Consider the following 17,827-nt stretch of genomic DNA (forward strand, 5'->3'; position numbering starts at 1 on the left):
CTCTCTCTGTTTCAATTCTATGACAGTGCATTTATAACATTGCTCTCAGTTATATGCAGAAGCAGCGCCCTCCTGTGGTCAATATGTAGCGTTGCAGTACTGTAACTCGCCTCTGCTACGTCACAAGTAAAGCTGGCTCCTAATTGGCTGCCCGGCGTTGATCACATGACCACCCCACTCACTGTCCAGCCTGTACTTGCGCTGTGTTTAATGTTGTGAACGGGCGGCTGGTGAGTTTTTTAATGGATTAAACTGCGAAGAAACACCTCTGGATGTTATCGTGGGTGGAGAATAGACGAAGAAGGTGTTGAATGCTGGGTTTAAATCAACCTGAGTGTGTCGTAGCAGGTGGGTGACTCGTTTTTCTGAGCTGAAAGTGTGTTGTTTTTGTTGTTTTGCAGTGTCAGTGACTCTTTGTGTACAAATGCAGCTGTTTACAGTAAATGGTTCTGTAATGTGTCTCATTGTTGAACATTTGAAGCCAGGATTAGTTTGCTTTGTTCAGTTACTGCCTTTTTAAAAAACATTTCCGCTAAAATGGATGTATATTTTTAGCTTGAAAGCTAGCTAAGCCTGTTTTATCTTTCCCATAGGTCATTAAATAAGTCAGTTTAGCTTTTTCACTCAACGATCAGTTTTTTCCTGACTCATTTCTGCAGCTCAGGCCAAATCTCTTGAGTCATTTGTTCTTCCTAATGTGATTTGTTGCTTCTTTGCACAGATAAACAAACCCTCTTTGTCCTCAGCTAACAGACCTTCATTCTCCAGCAGTCAGTCATAGAGATCTGATAGACTCTAAGGTAAAGTAATACCTTTAATTCATCCCTCAAAAGGAAAATTACAGTTTGTTAAGAGGATAGTTTGTTGGCTTTATTTAGTGCAAAGTTTCTAACAATTCAGATTTTTAAAACTCTCTTCCTCCTTCATCATCACACTTTCAGTAACTTTGTGTTAACTGTGCTATTTAGGTCAAGCACAGCTCCATCAGGAAATGTTTTCCTCATGTGAACTGTTTCCTTACAGGTTTATGTCACTTTTCACTGACTGGTCTGCCTCAAGAATTAGTTTCCCTCGAAACCAACTTGAGTGAAACTTGAGTGTTTTTATTTCGCTGACTGGAATAAAATGAGTCACATGTGTCTTTTAAGTGAGACCGGCCTCTGATGTGACCACTGAGTCAGACTGTCACTGTCAGCATTAAGAAAGCCCATACTTCCTTTTTCTTTAAGCAATCAGTTTGCATCAATCACGAGACCTCCATGTCCAGCTAAACAGTGTCTGTGTTTAGGTTTATCTCTGTCACGAACAGCCTCTGCTCACCAACTGGTTGCCGTCTGTGTGTGTCTTTGTGCGAGAGAAAAGCTGGGTTGGTAATTCACTCTGTGGTGCTGAAAACATCCAGCACCTTCTCTTTGTTGAGCCTGTGAAAGTGTATTTGCATGTGTATAAGAGAGACAATGCTGTGTTACAGCTATGAATCTACTGTTTGGGTCAAATCAATCTTTTTTTTCTGTTGTACTTTAAGAAACTGAACTGATGGCAGGTTTCTTTTTGGTCTGTTCTTCCAGTTACTGCTACAGAAACATAATAATGAGATTTAACATTTGTGTTTTTGTTCCTCTCTTTGTTTTCAGAACCATAAAACCTTATCTGATTCGCGTCAGCACGAGTGAAGCTGTTCATTTGTGAGTTAGTCAGCCTGAGAAAATGAAGACGGACATCCCGTACGACCAGGTCAGGAGCTTTTCTGTGCTTTTTCTTCAATCATGTCTGCAACTTAATAGAAGAATAAAATAGAATAGTCTTGATTGATCTGCCATGGGGGATTTTTCGCTGCTGTAACAAAATGTCTCACTTTTCTGTTTAATTTATCTTACAGTGGATATTGATGATTAAAGATGTTGATGCAAAAAAAAAACATGCGTTAACATTTTTGTTAGCTATTTATCCGTCACATCTTGCACTAAAGTCTGCCACGCTCTGCTTCAACTCCTACAGATCCTCCAATTCATTTAACTGACAACATGCTTGATATGTGGCAATACATTAGTAAACAGCAACAAATGATAAGTAAAGCTATATAACCAATATGTGTTATAAAAGTCAAGCATTCAGGCATATTTTAAAGTTTTAAGTTTTTTGAAATATTTGCAAATTTTTTCAATCAAATATTTCAAAAATTTAGGAATTTTTGAAAGTTCTCAGTTGTTTGAAATTTTTGCAGATTTTTTTAAATTTGGAAAAAAATTGCAAAGTTAGTGAATGTCTGAAATTCCCAAAATGTGTGCAATTTGATTTTTTGGATTGGAAAAATTTTAGAAGTCTTGCAAATTGATATTTTGAAACTGTTTAGAATATTAGGCATTTTCAGACATTTCAAGAAAATTGCAAATTTTGCAAATTTGGAATGAAATGTGGAATTTTTTTTAGAACGCTTGCAAAGTGATATTTCGAAACTGTTTTGAATTTTTGCTTAAATTTTTTGACATTTCAAGAAAATTGGAAATTTTTCAAATTTCTGATATTACGACAATTTTTGCATTTTTTTTTAAAATTTGGAATATTTTTTTAATTTTCGTAAACTGATATTTCAAAACTGTTTAGAATTTTTGCAATTTTTTTACCTTTCAATATTGTTTGAAATTGACACTAATTTTTTGAAAACACAAGTTTTTAAAAAGATTGCCAATTTTATTTTAAAAAATTCAAAGACTTCGAATTTTTTTTTTTTTTTGCACATTTTTGAAATTGAATTGCTTATTGATTTTTTTGCAAATGTATTAAAAATTAAAAACTAAGACATTACATGTACAATATAAAGTCAAAGAATTTATCATTTAGATTATCTTTCCATAGATTTTAACTGTCTAGAATTTTATACATTTTGTAGTTTTTCGCAGGAAACAGATCTGTGGTTAACATGAATAATGTGCACGAATACTAATAAACTTGTGATTCAGAGCAGAAGTTTCCCTTTATTGTGTCAGATTCTCACGGTGACTCATATCGCACCCTCTCAGCTCACGCTCACATCCCCATTCCATAAACGCTTTCACTTTAAAATTCAAACAAGGTTACAGCTGATTGTCTCTGTTAACTCAGGCGTTAACTGTGTACATCCTCAAAAAGACTTAAACCAGTGAGGGTGGAGAAAGTGTGAATGTTTGAGATATTATTCACAGAAACTGGCAGAAATAAGAGCCCTGATAGAACAGGACTTTCATCCTGAAAGGAAAAACAAACATGAGATAAAGTCTAAATGGAGAAAAGCCTGAAAGCTTCACTGATTTTACACCTTCACCTGCCTCTGCATGAGTCCCAAGAACTTCATGATTTCATTGAGCTGGAAATAACGAATCCTCAACGTCACGTTTCCTGATTTTTTTCATGTCTTTTTACTCGTAGCTGGTGGATGTGGAGAGGAGGAGGGAAGAATCCAACCGTAAAGCAGAGCTGGTATGTTCCAGAAACACACACACACATTGAAATTAATTACAGTAGTGAGGAAGGATTTAAAGTTTTATTAGCAGCTGTAACTCTGAATGTCTCGTCTTCCCTCCAGTACTCCAGGTGTGTGATCGCTCTCGCCACTGTAGCCACTGTGCTGCTGGCTGCTTTGGCGCTCTACAACCTCCTCACCCCGAGGGTTTCCCCCACACCTCCCACCCCGAGTCGGTCCTCGAGCAGCAGCCTCCTCCCGCCCCACACAGAGTCCTGCTCGGACTCCTGCAAGTAAGAAAACATCTTCAACTCCTGGATCCTTCGCTTTTTAACTTAAAAGAAGAAGAAGAAGTACAGTTTGTAAATCCTCTTACCGAGATCTTTTCTCCCCATCAGCATCGTTCTCGTGGAGAGCATCCCTGAAGGTCTGGAGTTTAACTCCAGCACCACACACCCTTCCATTTTCCAGGCCTGGGTGAACCTGATGGCTGAGGCTCGCAGCAGCGTCGACATCGCCTCCTTCTATTGGACGCTCACCAACGAGGATACAGGCACTCAGGAGCCCACAGCTTATCAGGTCGGCCAGAGCTGTGAGCGACTGATAGCAGAGCGCTCTAAAAACATGTTCACACGCTTTTATCCTGTAGCTTTGACCTCCTGCTGAGGATTAAACGTCTGCTCCGTCGTGTGTTCACAGGGGGAGACGGTGCTGAAGAAACTCGCTGAGCTTTCTGGGAAAGTTTCTGTTCGTATCGCTGTAAATGCGCCACAGGAGAGTCAACCGCAGGATGACCTCAGACTCCTCAACGACTCAGGTGACTCAGCGTTTCTCATGTCAGACTGATGGGTTTGATGTTTGATTTTGATTCTATAATTAGTGGTGCATTTCAAATCAATTTTACTAAATATTAATTTCAAGCAATGACTTTAAATTTACAGAGGGTCATTTGGCTGATATTTCACTTTCATTTAATACAAAAGTTAACAGGTTTCATCATTTATTAAGCAAAAAAATGCAAATCATGCAAAACAAAATTGGCACACACCCCAGAATCTGAGAATATTTGATAAGATACCAAACTTGACCCCCAACGTCCCATGATTTGCTCTGTAGCGCCACCTAGGCTCACTCAAACGCCGTCTGTGCCCAGTAGGAACGTCGTACAGACATCAAACCAATGTCAAAATGTTCCTCTCATTGAGACGCAAAAATCATACACTCACACTCCTGACCTATTTCCAACAGGAAGTACACTATTTGCCTTTCAAAGTCAAATTTCACGAAATTTTTACCCTTTTTCAAACTTATCTTCTCTGACACTGTAAATGGTATCGGCTTGAAATTTGCTGAGATGACTATCTGGACCCTGCTCTACAAAAGCTATTCAGGATTTTGTCGTTTCTAAAACAGTTTTCCGATGATGAGCCCTCAAAGTCGGTGATCCCATAAGAAGCCCTCTCAGCTCCCCATTAAGAATGACTGGGAGCAGATGATCCAGCTCCCCACAAACTGCGGCATTTTGGCTTGTACACAAAAAAGTCAAAGTCGTACAGCTTTAAAAATGACATAGATGGATTCCTGACAAAATTTCCTACAAAAATATCATATTTTAAGACACATATGGTGAAAATTGTGGCATCCAGGCACAGTTCTTTCCAAAACTTCTGTGAATGCCTCTCATGAGGGGGCAGCAGTTGGTGGTGATGTCACACAGTCATTAGAAGTTCCGTGCAGCTGGTCATGTGACTCATTGAAGGCGGGAAAATGCTATGTTTTTCTCACACACTCATTATAAAGGCATGAAACTCTCACAGTGGAGTTGAAATAAGCATAAAGGGACCACCAACAGTGGGTCGCTATACTTACAGCTATATTTTTCAGTATTATTTGCTCAAAATAATCATTAAAACATGGCAAAAGTGTTTTAATAACTATTTAAATAGTTAATTTTGATAAAATAATTTCAAATAATCAGCGTCAACTGTGTTACCCACTAAAAAAAAACCTATAAATCAGCAATGGTTTTCTCCAAAGTCACATGACTTCAATCGGTTGAGGTCACATCCTTTTTGGTGGAAACCTTTAAGAAAGTGTGGCATGTTTCAGCTCCTCCTCATCAACATTTCATCTGAACGATTGTCTGTACATGGGGCACATTAACTGTTCATCAACTGTGTTACCAACATTTTATGCTGTTCTTACTGTAGATGTTATAAAGACCAAACTATGAAGAAAACGAGCAGAAATATGAGCTGATGGAGGTCAGGTGGTGCCATGGAGAAAATATCAACCGTGTTATTGTAATTTTTGAGCAATAGTTCTTTTAGATTTTGTCTTAACTGTGATATAAATGATGAGGGACATTTCTAGAGAGCGGTTTTGCATAGAAATATTGAATAACTCTAAATTCAGTAAAATATGGATTTATGTTGGGAAAATAGTCACAACTTTTGTCCATCACACGGTTGACAAAATTATGCTCCATTTTTTTATTACTTAAATATTAAAGAATTCATGAGGGCTTAAGCTTGCCAACTAATGAATTTTGTAAATTCCAGGTGTATCATTTGCAATCAAAGAAATATGAAGCAAAAAAGCACTTTTTTTTCACTTTTTTTGTATACCTGAAATGTTCCTCTAATTATAGAACCACTCTTATATTCAGAATAAGGCTGTCACTTTAGCGCGTTAATTAGATTAACTAATTACAATCCAAATAAATGCTTTTTAAAAGATTAATGTGATTAGCTCATCAGCTGCCAGCCATTTTCAGAGCATCTTGAACGATCTTTCAAGACCCAAAACTACCTAAGAAGAGTGGACTCTCTTTTATGTCTCTCTCTCTGTCTTTGATCAAAAAAAAAGACAAAACATACTTTTTTTAGATCGCGTTCATCTCGGACGCTTCATCCTTTGATCCTCTCCATGATCTCCGTCGTCTTTTCTCACGATGGCGCCGCTCTTCCTCTCTGAACTAATGTGACACATCCTCAGTTGGAGCGTGAGCTGCCCGAACTTTTCTGACTTGCAGCGTCTCTCTATGTCTCTGTCATCTCACATCTTCTCCTCATATCCATGCTGAGCTCTTGTCCAAAGAGCACACTGCTCTCACCCACAGTAGAACACGGACATTTTGATATTGGCCAGTTGAAAAAAAATGTGGATTAACAAATCTTCTCTTCTTGTGTTTTCATTAGATTAGTCATGCAAAGTCTTTATTTGGGGACCTTAAGCAGATTAAAATGCGATTAATTAGATTAATTTTCTCTTAGTCGCCTGACAGCACTAATTCAGATGAAATGTTTTTGCAGATGAGGCCAGGGCTGAGACTGTTTGAGCGTTAACTTCTTGTCGATGTGTGTTTGTGTTTCAGGAGCTCACATCAGGACAGTGAACATGAAGAAACTTACCTCAGGCGTCCTCCACACAAAGTTCTGGGTCGTGGACAAGAAACACATTTACATCGGCAGCGCCAACATGGACTGGAGGTCGCTCACACAGGTTAACACACACACACTCTCAGAGACAGCCGAGCCTTTGTGCTGACTGACAGCTTGTCGGATCCAAGCTGAGTTTGTTTCCTTCTGCTTTCAAGAGGAAGTTCTTGAGTTGGCTCAGTCTCTGTCACATGTTAAACCCAACGTGCTGTAAAACGTCTGCAGGTGAAGGAGCTCGGCGCTGTGGTCTACAACTGCAGCTGTCTGGCTTCAGACCTGGGGAAGATCTTTGAAGCGTACTGGTTCCTGGGGGAGAGTCAAACAATACCGTCACCGTGGCCCAACAGTTTCTCCACGCTTTACAACAAGGACACGCCCCTTCAGCTGCCGCTCAACGACACCATGTCCAGCGTCTACCTGTCGGTGAGTTACAAACAGAGAGGGGGAGGATTTGGGGAAATGTTGCAATGAAAAATTAATCATGAAATTCATCAGACCTCTTCACTCCCTTCTCTGTCAGAGTTCCCCTCCGTCTTTCTGTGCAGCCGGCAGGACTCCAGACCTGGAGTCCATCCTGAGTGTGATGGAGGACGCTCAGAGTTTCATCTACATCGCTGTCATGAACTACCTGCCCACCATGGAGTTCTCTCATCCTAAAAGGTACGACTATTCTCAGATTTATGTGGAGTTCAGGACAGAAATGTAGCTGAGATGGTCGGGTGTATTTCTGCAGCTGACAGAAAATTCTCAGGAAGATTTCTTAATTTTTTGGCCTCTTGAGTTGACATTGAGTGCCGTTATCAGGCCACAGCTTTTAACAGGGGCTGCAGACACTTGATCTCTTTCATTCTCTGTTTTACAATTCAACAGGAATTTAAACTGGACAGAAAAACCTTAGTGTGACAAAGTGCTTCAGTAACAACTACCTTCAGCTTAATGCCACTAAGACTGTAGTCTTGATTGTCGCTCCTGAAGGCACCGTCCCTAATGTTACTAGCCGTATTGGGTCCCTGAACAAAGTGTTTACTCTAGCCTGAGAAATCTTGGTGTTATCTTTAATCAGAACATCCACTTTGATAAACACATCCTGGCCTTGACACAGATTTGCTTTTTCCATCTTAGGAACATCTCAAAACTGAGTTTTATTTTATCTTATTTGGAACTGGAAATGGTTATTCATGCCTTGGTATCATCATGGCTGGATTATTGTAACTCACTTTTTAAGCAGGCATTTCTTTGAACCTGTCTGACCAACTTGACTCAAATCTTCAATTTATGGAAATATTTGTGAATGTGTTTTTCTGGTTTGCTAAATATTATTTTGTCTATTTAAACCACTTTGTAAGATTTCTCTTTGAAAGGTGCTATACAAATAAGCACTACTTACTCAAGTTATTTGGAGCTGCCATCTAGTGCCTGAGGAAGTGCTTTTTCTCTTTGTTTTTGTTATTCTCTTTGTGTGTGTGTTTTTACCCTATATAAAATAATGTAACCACAGCTAACCTCGACTAAGAAATCAACTTCATCAATGTCATTCAATGTAAACAGCTAATGGATTTTTTTTAAACTTTATTATAAATGTAAAAACAACTGATAGGTATGTCTTGATATGTCACTTATTGAAATGAAAATTGATTGTTAGATGGAGCATCAAAAATACCAAGATTCATTATTTTTGTATTAATTTTAACTTTTATTAATTTATTAATTTATTTACCAATGCAAATGCAAATTGGTTGGTGGATGGAGCATTTAAAATACCAAGATTCATTACTTTTTTATTTATTTTTACTTTTATTTATTTATTTATTCATTTATTTATCAATGCATAAATATATATAGGTTTTTTTTTACTTTTATTTATTTATTTGTTTATTTATTTTTATTTATTATTTTTAATTTTGGCACTTTTGGTCCTCCATACTTATTGACATTTCACTTATTGATTTTCAAATTGATTGGTAGATGGAGCATTTATTATAAATCACTTACTGGTAAAGACACGGGAACTATACAGTAACAGAAAAGCTAAATTACAAATTAATCAAATATTTATAAAACTAAACAAGAGGAGTAACATCATTAAATGAAAATAAAGCCAGAACAGCTGAGTTTTACTTCATAGCTAGTGGAAAAACTGAGTCAGTGTGGTTTGAAAAAGTAAATGTGTTTTTAAAAAAACTTAAATGAACTTGTCATACTGCAGAGTTTACTCTTTTTTCACAAACTACCCACTGAATTTCCACCAAATCATAAGGCACCGCTGGTTTGTCTGTTTGGAAAACAGACAAAGATTTGGGGCCAAGCTTGACACAGGTTGTGCCGGAAAGCCTTAATTTTTTATCTCATTCAGCTTTATTTAAAGATTAAAAAGAAAAAATGAAGTTGAGTGTGTTCAGTGAAAATTATCCAGAAGTTTTATCAACATTATTTTGAGCCTCTAGATCAGAAAAATTCAACAAAATCAACATGATTTCTATCCTGTCTGTGGCGCCCCCTGCAGGTACTGGGCCGACATTGACACCCAGCTGAGGAGAGCGGCGTATGAACGCAGAGTCAAAGTGCGTCTCCTGATCAGCTGCTGGGCCAGCACTCAGCCTGTCATGTTCCCGTTCCTCAAGTCTCTGGCTTCAGTTCACGACCCCAAGAGCAAACTGGACGTCCAGGTGGTACGTACTGCCGCCGACTTCCTGTCTGAGTCCAGAGTCTGTCTGTCCTGTCAGAAAGTAACTCTCCTGCTCTCCTTTGATCTGCAGAAGCTGTTTGTGGTGCCGGCCACCCCTGAGCAGAAGGAGATTCCCTTCGCCAGAGTCAACCACAACAAATACATGGTGACCGACAAGATCGCTTACATAGGTGAGACACTTTAAACTAGAAAGAGCTTTAAAGTTTCTGTTTTAGGGCATCAAACTCTGCAAATGACCCGACTGTGACTGTATCAGGATAAATCTCCTGATGAGATGTTTGTTTTGTCTTCAGGTACATCTAACTGGTCAGGCGACTACTTCGTGAGCACAGCCGGCTCTGCGCTGGTCGTGAACCAGACGGCCTCGGAGTCCCCGGAGCCGACCGTCCAATCACAGCTGAAGGATGTGTTTGAGCGAGACTGGAGCTCTGCCTACAGCACGCCTCTCACCGAGAATACGAACTTCAAAAACTTGTGTTAGTTTCTTCAGCTGACGCGTCTGTTCAGCACATTTCAGTGCTGCTGTTTTCATTTTTACTCCATTTACAGATTGTAGCAGCCCGCGGACACTCAGAGAGTCGTGTCAGGAGAGCAGAGGTCAAAAGTTGACCTAAAGTTACAGAGTTATGTGCCAAGTGCATTTATTAAACCCAGGAAGTGACGGCTTAACTCAGTCATCAGCTGGTTTTAGTGTAAGGCCACAACTTCTTAGCACGTCACTGCTGTTAGCATGAAACAAACCACTCATCTGTTATAACGCTGCTTTGAAATCAGATGTAACAGGAGGAAGCAGCTGGGTGTGAATCTAAAGCATGTCTCTGTGCTGGCTTCAACAGGAGCGTTTTATTTCTCAGCTCATCTCAGGGAGGAAAGTTTGAGTCTTTTCTGTTTTTATCTCTTTAATTTGCTGGAATCATGAATCCTCAAACATGTTTTTAAAGTTTTTCAGCTTTTATAAATAGATTTAATTGAAGTCTGCCGTGGATTGGAGTTTTTTTTTTTTGCAGCAGCAGCTCTCATTGAGGATGAACTCATCTAATTTCCACCGTGTGGAGTGATGGAAACTACCAATTAGTGAGGAGGCGGTTGTTATGGCGACTCTCCAAAGAGGCGTGTTCATGAAAGCTTTGGAGCAGTGATGGTGTGTTGGTGTCATTATCTTCCTCCTCTTTGTAAAGAGTCTGAATAAATGTCTGAATCCATCCTGTTCAGGTCTCTTTAAGGATTTTATGCTCACTATGGCACATTTTTGTTATGGTGTTTAAAGAAAAACGTTAAAGAATCAGTTCACCTACACTCAAAAAGAGCAAACATGTTTGTTTTATCAGCATCGGTAAAACATGTAGCTTCTACTTTATTATTTCATGTTTAAGGATAAGTTTCGTGCAAAATTGTCAAGACTGCAAATTGTTTTTATGTAAACTCAACCTAATGGGTTTCGGCAGGAAGCCCATCTGCAACACCTCTCCAGACCAGGAGGTGGCAGTAATGTGCAATAGGCCTCAGAGATCCCAGACAATCTGGGCATCATCTTCGAGGGTAAAGATCTGGATGTGTTCGGGGACACCCCATTTGTTGTTGCCGTGCATCTGGACATAACTTTGTAAACTTTGTTTCTACTATTGGTAATAACTAATTAAGTCATTTTTGATGTGACAGCTCATTGGTCATTTTGCAAGACCCAAAATTGTTGAATTAACTAATTGTAAATGTGTTGTGTGAACATAAAATATTGTTGTTAGTTTTTCTTACTTCTAATGGTTGGGTCCAACCTAATTTGTAAAGGTTGTTCTGACATATTCACTAAGGGAAGACATTTGAACCATGAGTGAGGAGGGAAATGCAGTTCATATGGAGCTGGATGAGCTGTCTGTGCAGCTCAACACTCAGTGATATTTACAGTGTGTTTAATGCTGATAAAACAAGATGTGTTGATGGGCTAATAAAAAAAAATTCAAAATGAAGTGTAATAGACACAGCTGTTCTCCCACAGCTCAATGTACAGCAGGGCTTCATATGCACTGCGTTCCCTCCTCATTCACGGTTCAAATGGCTTACCTTAGTGAATATATTTTAAAGATATAAAGATATAAACAAATTAAGATGGGAACAACTATTATAGATAGATAGATAGATAGATAGATAGATAGATAGATAGATAGATAGATAGATAGATAGATAGATAGATAGATAGATAGATAGATAGATAGATAGATAGATAGATAGATAGATAGATAGATAAACTAAAAATAAGTAGTAGTCACACCAATACTCTATGCTCTCACAACATATTTATTTATTTCAACAAATTGGGGTCTTGCTAGATGAAAGTATTTTAATTTTTTTCCATAATTTAATATCCATTAATTTATTCACCTGACAAGTTAATTCTTAGAGTGACGTTTGAATGTAAGGAGTAACTCTCTCTGCTGTGCCTGCAGAAAATGCGGCAGGAAAAATACTGAACTGTTCATTTTAACCAACGGGCCGGTCCAGAGTCAGACCTGAGGTTCATTTTGATATGGGCCCCATGCTTTAATCTAACAATGTTTTAACTGTCACTAAGATTGATCCTGTTCTATATCTTGTATACATTAAAAAAAAAAAATTTTTTATCCAAATCAAAAACAAAAACAACATCTGGACTGTTCATAGGCTGCTTGTGTTAAACTAAAGTTCTGTACATTCTGTAGAAACTCAACAACTTCTACGTCTCTACGTCTTAAGACAAATGGATTTATCAGGATGTTTCACTTTTAGCTCCTTTTTCTTTCAATTGAGACCAAAAATCATGAAAAACAGAATGTTCTTTATACTTGTAAAAAAAAAGTTAACACATGAAAAAAAGAGTCCAAATCATAAATCTGAATCTAAATGTTAAATTCAAATCTAAAATCGAAATAGTAAACTAAATATTTGATCTAAACGTTAAACTGAAAAACTAAATCTAAATTTTAAATATATATTTTAATCAAAATCTTCAATCTAAATCCCAAAGCTAAATGTTAAATCTAAATGCTAAATGTCAAATTTTACTGTTAAATTAAAATACTAATCTAAATGTTAAATATATATCTAAATCTGAATTTGTAATCTTAATGTAAAATCTATATACTAATGCTATTTCTAAATAGATCCTAAATCTTAATCTAAATGTTGAATCTAAATTCTAAATCGAATTCCAAATGTTAAATCTCAGTCTAACTGTGAAAATGTGAGAGTTAAAAAAACACGTAAGGGAACACACGACTAGATTACAGTAATGAAATGATGCAGAGAAGCCAAAATCAGAAATATTTGGGGTTAAAATGTTGTTCCCAGGTCAAAATAGTCTTTTGAATAAAACCCTGATCCTGATCCTGACATAAAAACATCCTGACACATTTTCCCCATACCGCCCCCTAGTGGAGAACATGTTCCTTGGTCAAAAGCAGAGTTTGCTGATGTTAAGCACAAAACTGCAGAAAACTGACCACTTATCACCTGGGATCGGAGACACCTGAGGGACAGGTGATCTTTGATTTCATCAGACTGTAAAGATGGATCAAGAATGTTTGAGCATATTTAGAGAAGGCACTTTCGATGTTGACAAATAGACTTGATGTCCCTCTTTAAGACAAGTTTTAGAGACTTGAAACTTGCCTGGTCCTCCAGCTGAGCTGCAGCAGGTTTGTTTACCGTCCAACAGCTTCTTTCTGTCAAACATGTCAACAGGATGAAGAAGTTAAACTGTTTTTACTAAAACAAACAGACTCAGGGCAAAGAAAGAGCTGCAGGTGAAAAAGCTGCAGTCTGTGATGAAATGAGGAGAAAGAGGATCTGACAGGATGGTTTTGCTGTTTCTCCTCATGAAAACTTTTTATTGTTTCCACTCTGTTATTAATCGTTAAACAGCAGCTGTCCTGTCCCCTGTCCTCCTGCTGGGACATTGTACAGCTCTGTCCCTCACTGTACAAAGACCCGCTGCGCTTTTTCTGCCTCCATACATTCCTGTGAGCGCGTGCAGCGCGCGGAGCAGGAGGAGGAGGAGGAGGAGGAGGAGGAGGAGGAGCGTGAGCGGCGCTGGGACCGGTCAGCACCGCGGACATGGCGGCGAACACACATCTCTGCAGTGGGCTCTGTCAGCTCTTTCACCAGAAAGTTTCCTGATTTGTTAAAGTTTGATCCACGGAGGGTCACGGACGCGTGTTTCGTCCTCTCGCGCGCGCGGACACGCGGTGTGTCCGGTGCGTAAAGCTGTGACCGTGGGAGAGGCTGTAGCGTTTCCAGAGCGGAGGAGTGACGGTATGTAGAGAGGAGGACATCGGTCTCTGGTCCTAAACTGATCAAAACTGTTTTTCTCTGTTTTAACTTTAAAAAAGTTCGTTAAAAAAAAAGTTTCTGTCGCTTTTACTTTTCTCCTGTTTCTCCTTCACTGCGGGTTTACGCACCAACACGTCTCTGTCCATACGACACATGGTGTGACATACATATCTGACCATATATGTCCAGCTCTATAGGCTAATATTAGACATACAGCTGCTGTTAACGGCTATGTGTGAGAGGAGACGGCTCCTGTGTGTAACAGCTGCGTAAAAAGTTCATTTTCTGATCTTAAACTTGGAAAAATTTAATATTTTACCTCTATGATACAGGTTAAAAGAATAGAGAAAGTGGAAATGCAGTGATAATGTGGCTGATAATGGATGATCTGTTGGTTTTTTTTCTCAGTCTGACTCCGATCAAGTCCCTCTGCCCTGCCCTGCCGCCCTTCGACTGATGAAGGTACATCCTGCTCACTCACCTGCTCAAACTTATCTTCTTATCTTCTTCTTATCTTCCTGTGTGCACATTTCGACCTTTTATCTTTGTCAAATGAGAAATGAAAGAGATGAGAAGTCAAAAACTCTGTGCAGGGGCGTGCAAAGACTTTTTGAGGGACAGGGGTGAAAAGGAAGAAAAGGAACATGCAGTACATGCTCACAACTGAAGAGGGCACTCTAGCACACATTTTTGCCACCTAAAAAGGAGGTTTATCATGTTTTAACCAAAAAAGGATGGGGTTTAATGTGTTTCTGCTTCAAAGAGGGCACTGCCCCTCCAAACAATGGACGTTGTAGAGACATGCAGATCACGTCAGTATTGGGTCGGTCCGTCGAAGAGCAACGTACAAAATGGGTACAAATTTTGACATCTGAATCTGACTTTTTTGGGCGTTGTAATGATGTTCAGCATTTTAACGTCATTTGCAGACTAAATCCTGCTGAAAATGAGATGTTCAAAGTGGATCCATACATTTTTTAAACGTTGATCTAAACTCCATATGAGGTCAAAAAAAGACGTAATAAAAACTTTCATTCTGCACCTGCAAGAAATCGAAAATTACGTTAAATACACGTCATTTCAACGTCACATTGTGCAGTAAGACGACACCTCAGCTTCAATTTGCAATAGTCAAAGGTCACTTTTAAATGACAGTGTTAATAATTTCTCTTGCATAGCCCTTGTATTCATTATTATTTTTAGATTATTTATTCTGGCACTAAAGTATTTCATATTTTTATACACTTATTTATGGACAATATCACTGTGTGTTGTTATAATCCCGGAAGCCATAGCAACGACATTTCATTCCAAGTGCACTGATGTGTTATTTGCGTAATGACAATAAAGGAAGTCTAAGTCTAATTTGGCTTAAAAGAGGGCACAATAGTGTGCTTTTTGCTCCAAGAGGACAAACTTAGTGCGTGTTTTAGCTCCAAAGAGAGCACTTTAGCATGCGTTTTGTCTACTAAGAGGACACTTACTTCACGTTCACACAAAAAGAGACAAAGAGGCAAAAGCAGCAAGCACGCACAAGAAAGCGAACAGCAGCCAAAGCAGCAAAATATTTTAGCCGCTTTGGTCACTCGTCGTCACGTGACTGACGTCAAAGTGACATCGTTCTTGTCATTTAAAGGAGCTGCACAGCGACTTCTTCACAGCAGCATCTGCTGCTGTTGTTCAACTTCAGTTTAAAGCGTGAACATAAGTAAAAGTAAAATCACCGTCTAATCAGTCACGAGCGGAGGAAGTGAAAACCAGGTCACCAGCCGGTCAACAGATCCTGGCGCACAGTCCGGTACGAAGCCATCCACAGAAGGATCCAGAGGGTTTCAGCAGGAGACTTTGACAATAAAGTAAACTGCGCCCCCGGTGTAAACCTCAGATCGTTACAGAAAAAAGTTAGCCCTAGTGTCATCTCATTCAGATGAAGCAAGAAATGCTAGCATGCTAGGCTAGGCTACATCTTTGCCACAGGCCACACTTCACTTCGCTATTTTCTGCTATCACTGCACTTTTTTTGAACTCACCAGAACAACCTACTAGGGCTGGGCGATTATGGTAAAAATAAGAATCCCGATTACTTTAAGTGATATTGAAATCACAATTAATATACACAATTATTCATTTATTCAAAAACTTCAGCACTGATTTAAACACAACTTTAAAGAACCAGCAATTGGCACATACAGTATTATTGATACACATAAGTCACACACACTCGCTGTGGCTGCACATTGAACACAGAAGAGCTATGAAGCACAGGAACTTGCATACATCTACACTGTGTGGCATATTAATTGTTTTTCTTCGATTATATTGTTTATATGATTGTCAGATGGCAAAATTAAAATCACGATTAAAATCCGATTAATTGTCCAGCCCTACAACCTACCATCTCCACGACACGATCCCAGGCAACATTATTTTGTTGTTGGTCATGGTAGCTAAAAAGGCCGATATTAAAAAGAACAGGATGAGCCTGAACACAATTTATGAGCTTTTCTGTATCCATGACTGAACTAGGAACCAAAGTTACATGTGTTGTTGTTTTGGGCCCGCTCGGTTGAAGGACATCTCTACTCTGATTGGTTGCCACCGTCTGCCACTGAACTGCGTCATAGCTAATCTCATCTGGAGCTGCTTTAGCCGCTCAGGACGCCGTGCTCTCTATGGAAATGGATTCACTTCCTACGCGCTTGCCGCTTTTGCCTCTTTTGGTGTGAACGCACAGTTCAACACGTGTTGGCTCCCAGGGGACACTTTAGGTTAGATTACAGATACTTTATTAATCCCCTTGGGGGAAAGTTCTGTTTTTACACTCTAAATCATGCTATAAATACACACATGCACAAACAGCATCTAATTAGAGAGGTCAGAGTGATGGCGCTGCACTCTCAGCGTGCAGCTGAGCAGTTAGGGGTTTTGGTGCCTTGCTCAAGGGCAGTGCTCAGGAACGTAAGGCAACACCTCCCCCAGCTATCAGCTACCATTTCCCAATCTTGGTCCGCACCTGGGCTTGAACCAGCAACCCTCAAATCACTAAACCAAATTCCTTAAGTGTGGAGGGGGTTTTATGTGTCAGGATCGTAAATGTTACATTAAAGGATTCAAACTCTGATTCTGTCACATTTTCAGATCTAAATCCTGTAAAACTCAACCAAAGGTAGGAGACAAACCTTCTCCTGTGATTGATTCTTGTTCAGAGTAAAATAATCCAACACCTTAGGGTGTAAAGTCTGAGTTCAGATCCTCGCAGCCTGTGTTTTCTGGTGGTGTGTGTCGTGTTGCAGTAGCAGATGTCTGACACTTGTGGGCAGTGTTGCTGCAGGTTTAAACTCTGAGACTCCTTCAGCTGACAGGCAGCGATGAAGATGAAGCTCTCCAGGTTAAAAATGTGAGCAGGGTGTTTAAAAAAAAACCTTCAGAGAGAAGAGAAGAAATAAGTTTGTCATTCATCCTAAAGTGAGGATGAATTCTTTGACTCTCCCCTGAGGATTGAGGTTTTAGTAAACGCAGCGTCTGAGTTTGAGCTTGTGTCAGGAGTCAGAGTCCGGCCGTGTCTCCCTGGATGTGTGTGTGTGTGTTTACGGGTGTGTCCACATGAGAGAACCAAACACACCCAGTCTCTGCAGACTGCAGACGGGAGGAGACGTGCCGTTTGATGAAAACACACCAAGTGACCCAAAAAGAGCCGAGAGAGGAGAGGAGCTTCACCACGACCACCCACACACAGAGAGAAAAGTCACATCTCTCTGTTTTCTGTTTCTGACTCTCCACCATTTGCTGCTCACCAACACTACAGCTAAACCTGGACACACACACACACACACACACACACTCCAAGTTATCCGAGGTATCTCCAACATGTCACTTCTCGGTGTGTAAACTATTCAGTGCTGTCAGGAGCCGAGGAACGCAGCCGAGCCCAACCCAGGAGGTTATTTCTGTCTGCCTTTA

The 17,827-nt window shown here is 39.5% G+C and overlaps 1 protein-coding gene across 3 annotated transcripts; it reads left to right on the forward strand.

Annotated features, from left to right (window-relative positions):
* Window positions 1-168: 168 nt before the first annotated feature.
* pld3 (phospholipase D family member 3) lies at window positions 169-10,784 on the forward strand. Of its 3 annotated transcripts, none has more exons than XM_074678672.1 (13): window positions 169-348; window positions 722-800; window positions 1,635-1,734; window positions 3,406-3,456; window positions 3,563-3,732; window positions 3,838-4,018; window positions 4,139-4,256; window positions 6,816-6,943; window positions 7,105-7,302; window positions 7,400-7,539; window positions 9,383-9,548; window positions 9,636-9,735; window positions 9,859-10,784. In XM_074678672.1, the coding sequence occupies exons 3-13, from the start codon at window positions 1,708-1,710 to the stop codon at window positions 10,044-10,046; spliced, it is 1,467 nt and encodes a 488-aa protein (XP_074534773.1). In that variant the 5' UTR covers window positions 169-348; window positions 722-800; window positions 1,635-1,707; the 3' UTR covers window positions 10,047-10,784. The 3 variants fall into 3 exon arrangements, with proteins under 3 accessions (XP_074534773.1, XP_074534774.1, XP_074534772.1); XM_074678673.1 differs by having other exon boundaries at window positions 747-800; XM_074678671.1 differs by lacking the exon at window positions 722-800.
* The last annotated feature ends 7,043 nt before the right edge of the window (window positions 10,785-17,827 follow it).

This window comes from Halichoeres trimaculatus, unplaced genomic scaffold (genome assembly GCF_033239565.1).
Source record: "Halichoeres trimaculatus isolate MK-OKI-2021-1 unplaced genomic scaffold, fHalTri1.1 fHalTri1_scaffold_9, whole genome shotgun sequence".
NCBI classification, from domain to species: domain Eukaryota; kingdom Metazoa; phylum Chordata; class Actinopteri; order Labriformes; family Labridae; genus Halichoeres; species Halichoeres trimaculatus.

What these genes read in the sequence shown, in the direction of transcription:
- pld3 (XM_074678672.1), top strand. Translation starts at nt 1,708, where the DNA reads ATGAAGACGGACATCCCGTACGACCAG. An exon ending in CGGACATCCCGTACGACCAG is followed by an intron (nt 1,735 to 3,405) that starts GTCAGGAGCTTT and finishes TTTTACTCGTAG; the next exon opens with CTGGTGGATGTGGAGAGGAG. An exon ending in GAGTTCTCTCATCCTAAAAG is followed by an intron (nt 7,540 to 9,382) that starts GTACGACTATTC and finishes CGCCCCCTGCAG; the next exon opens with GTACTGGGCCGACATTGACA.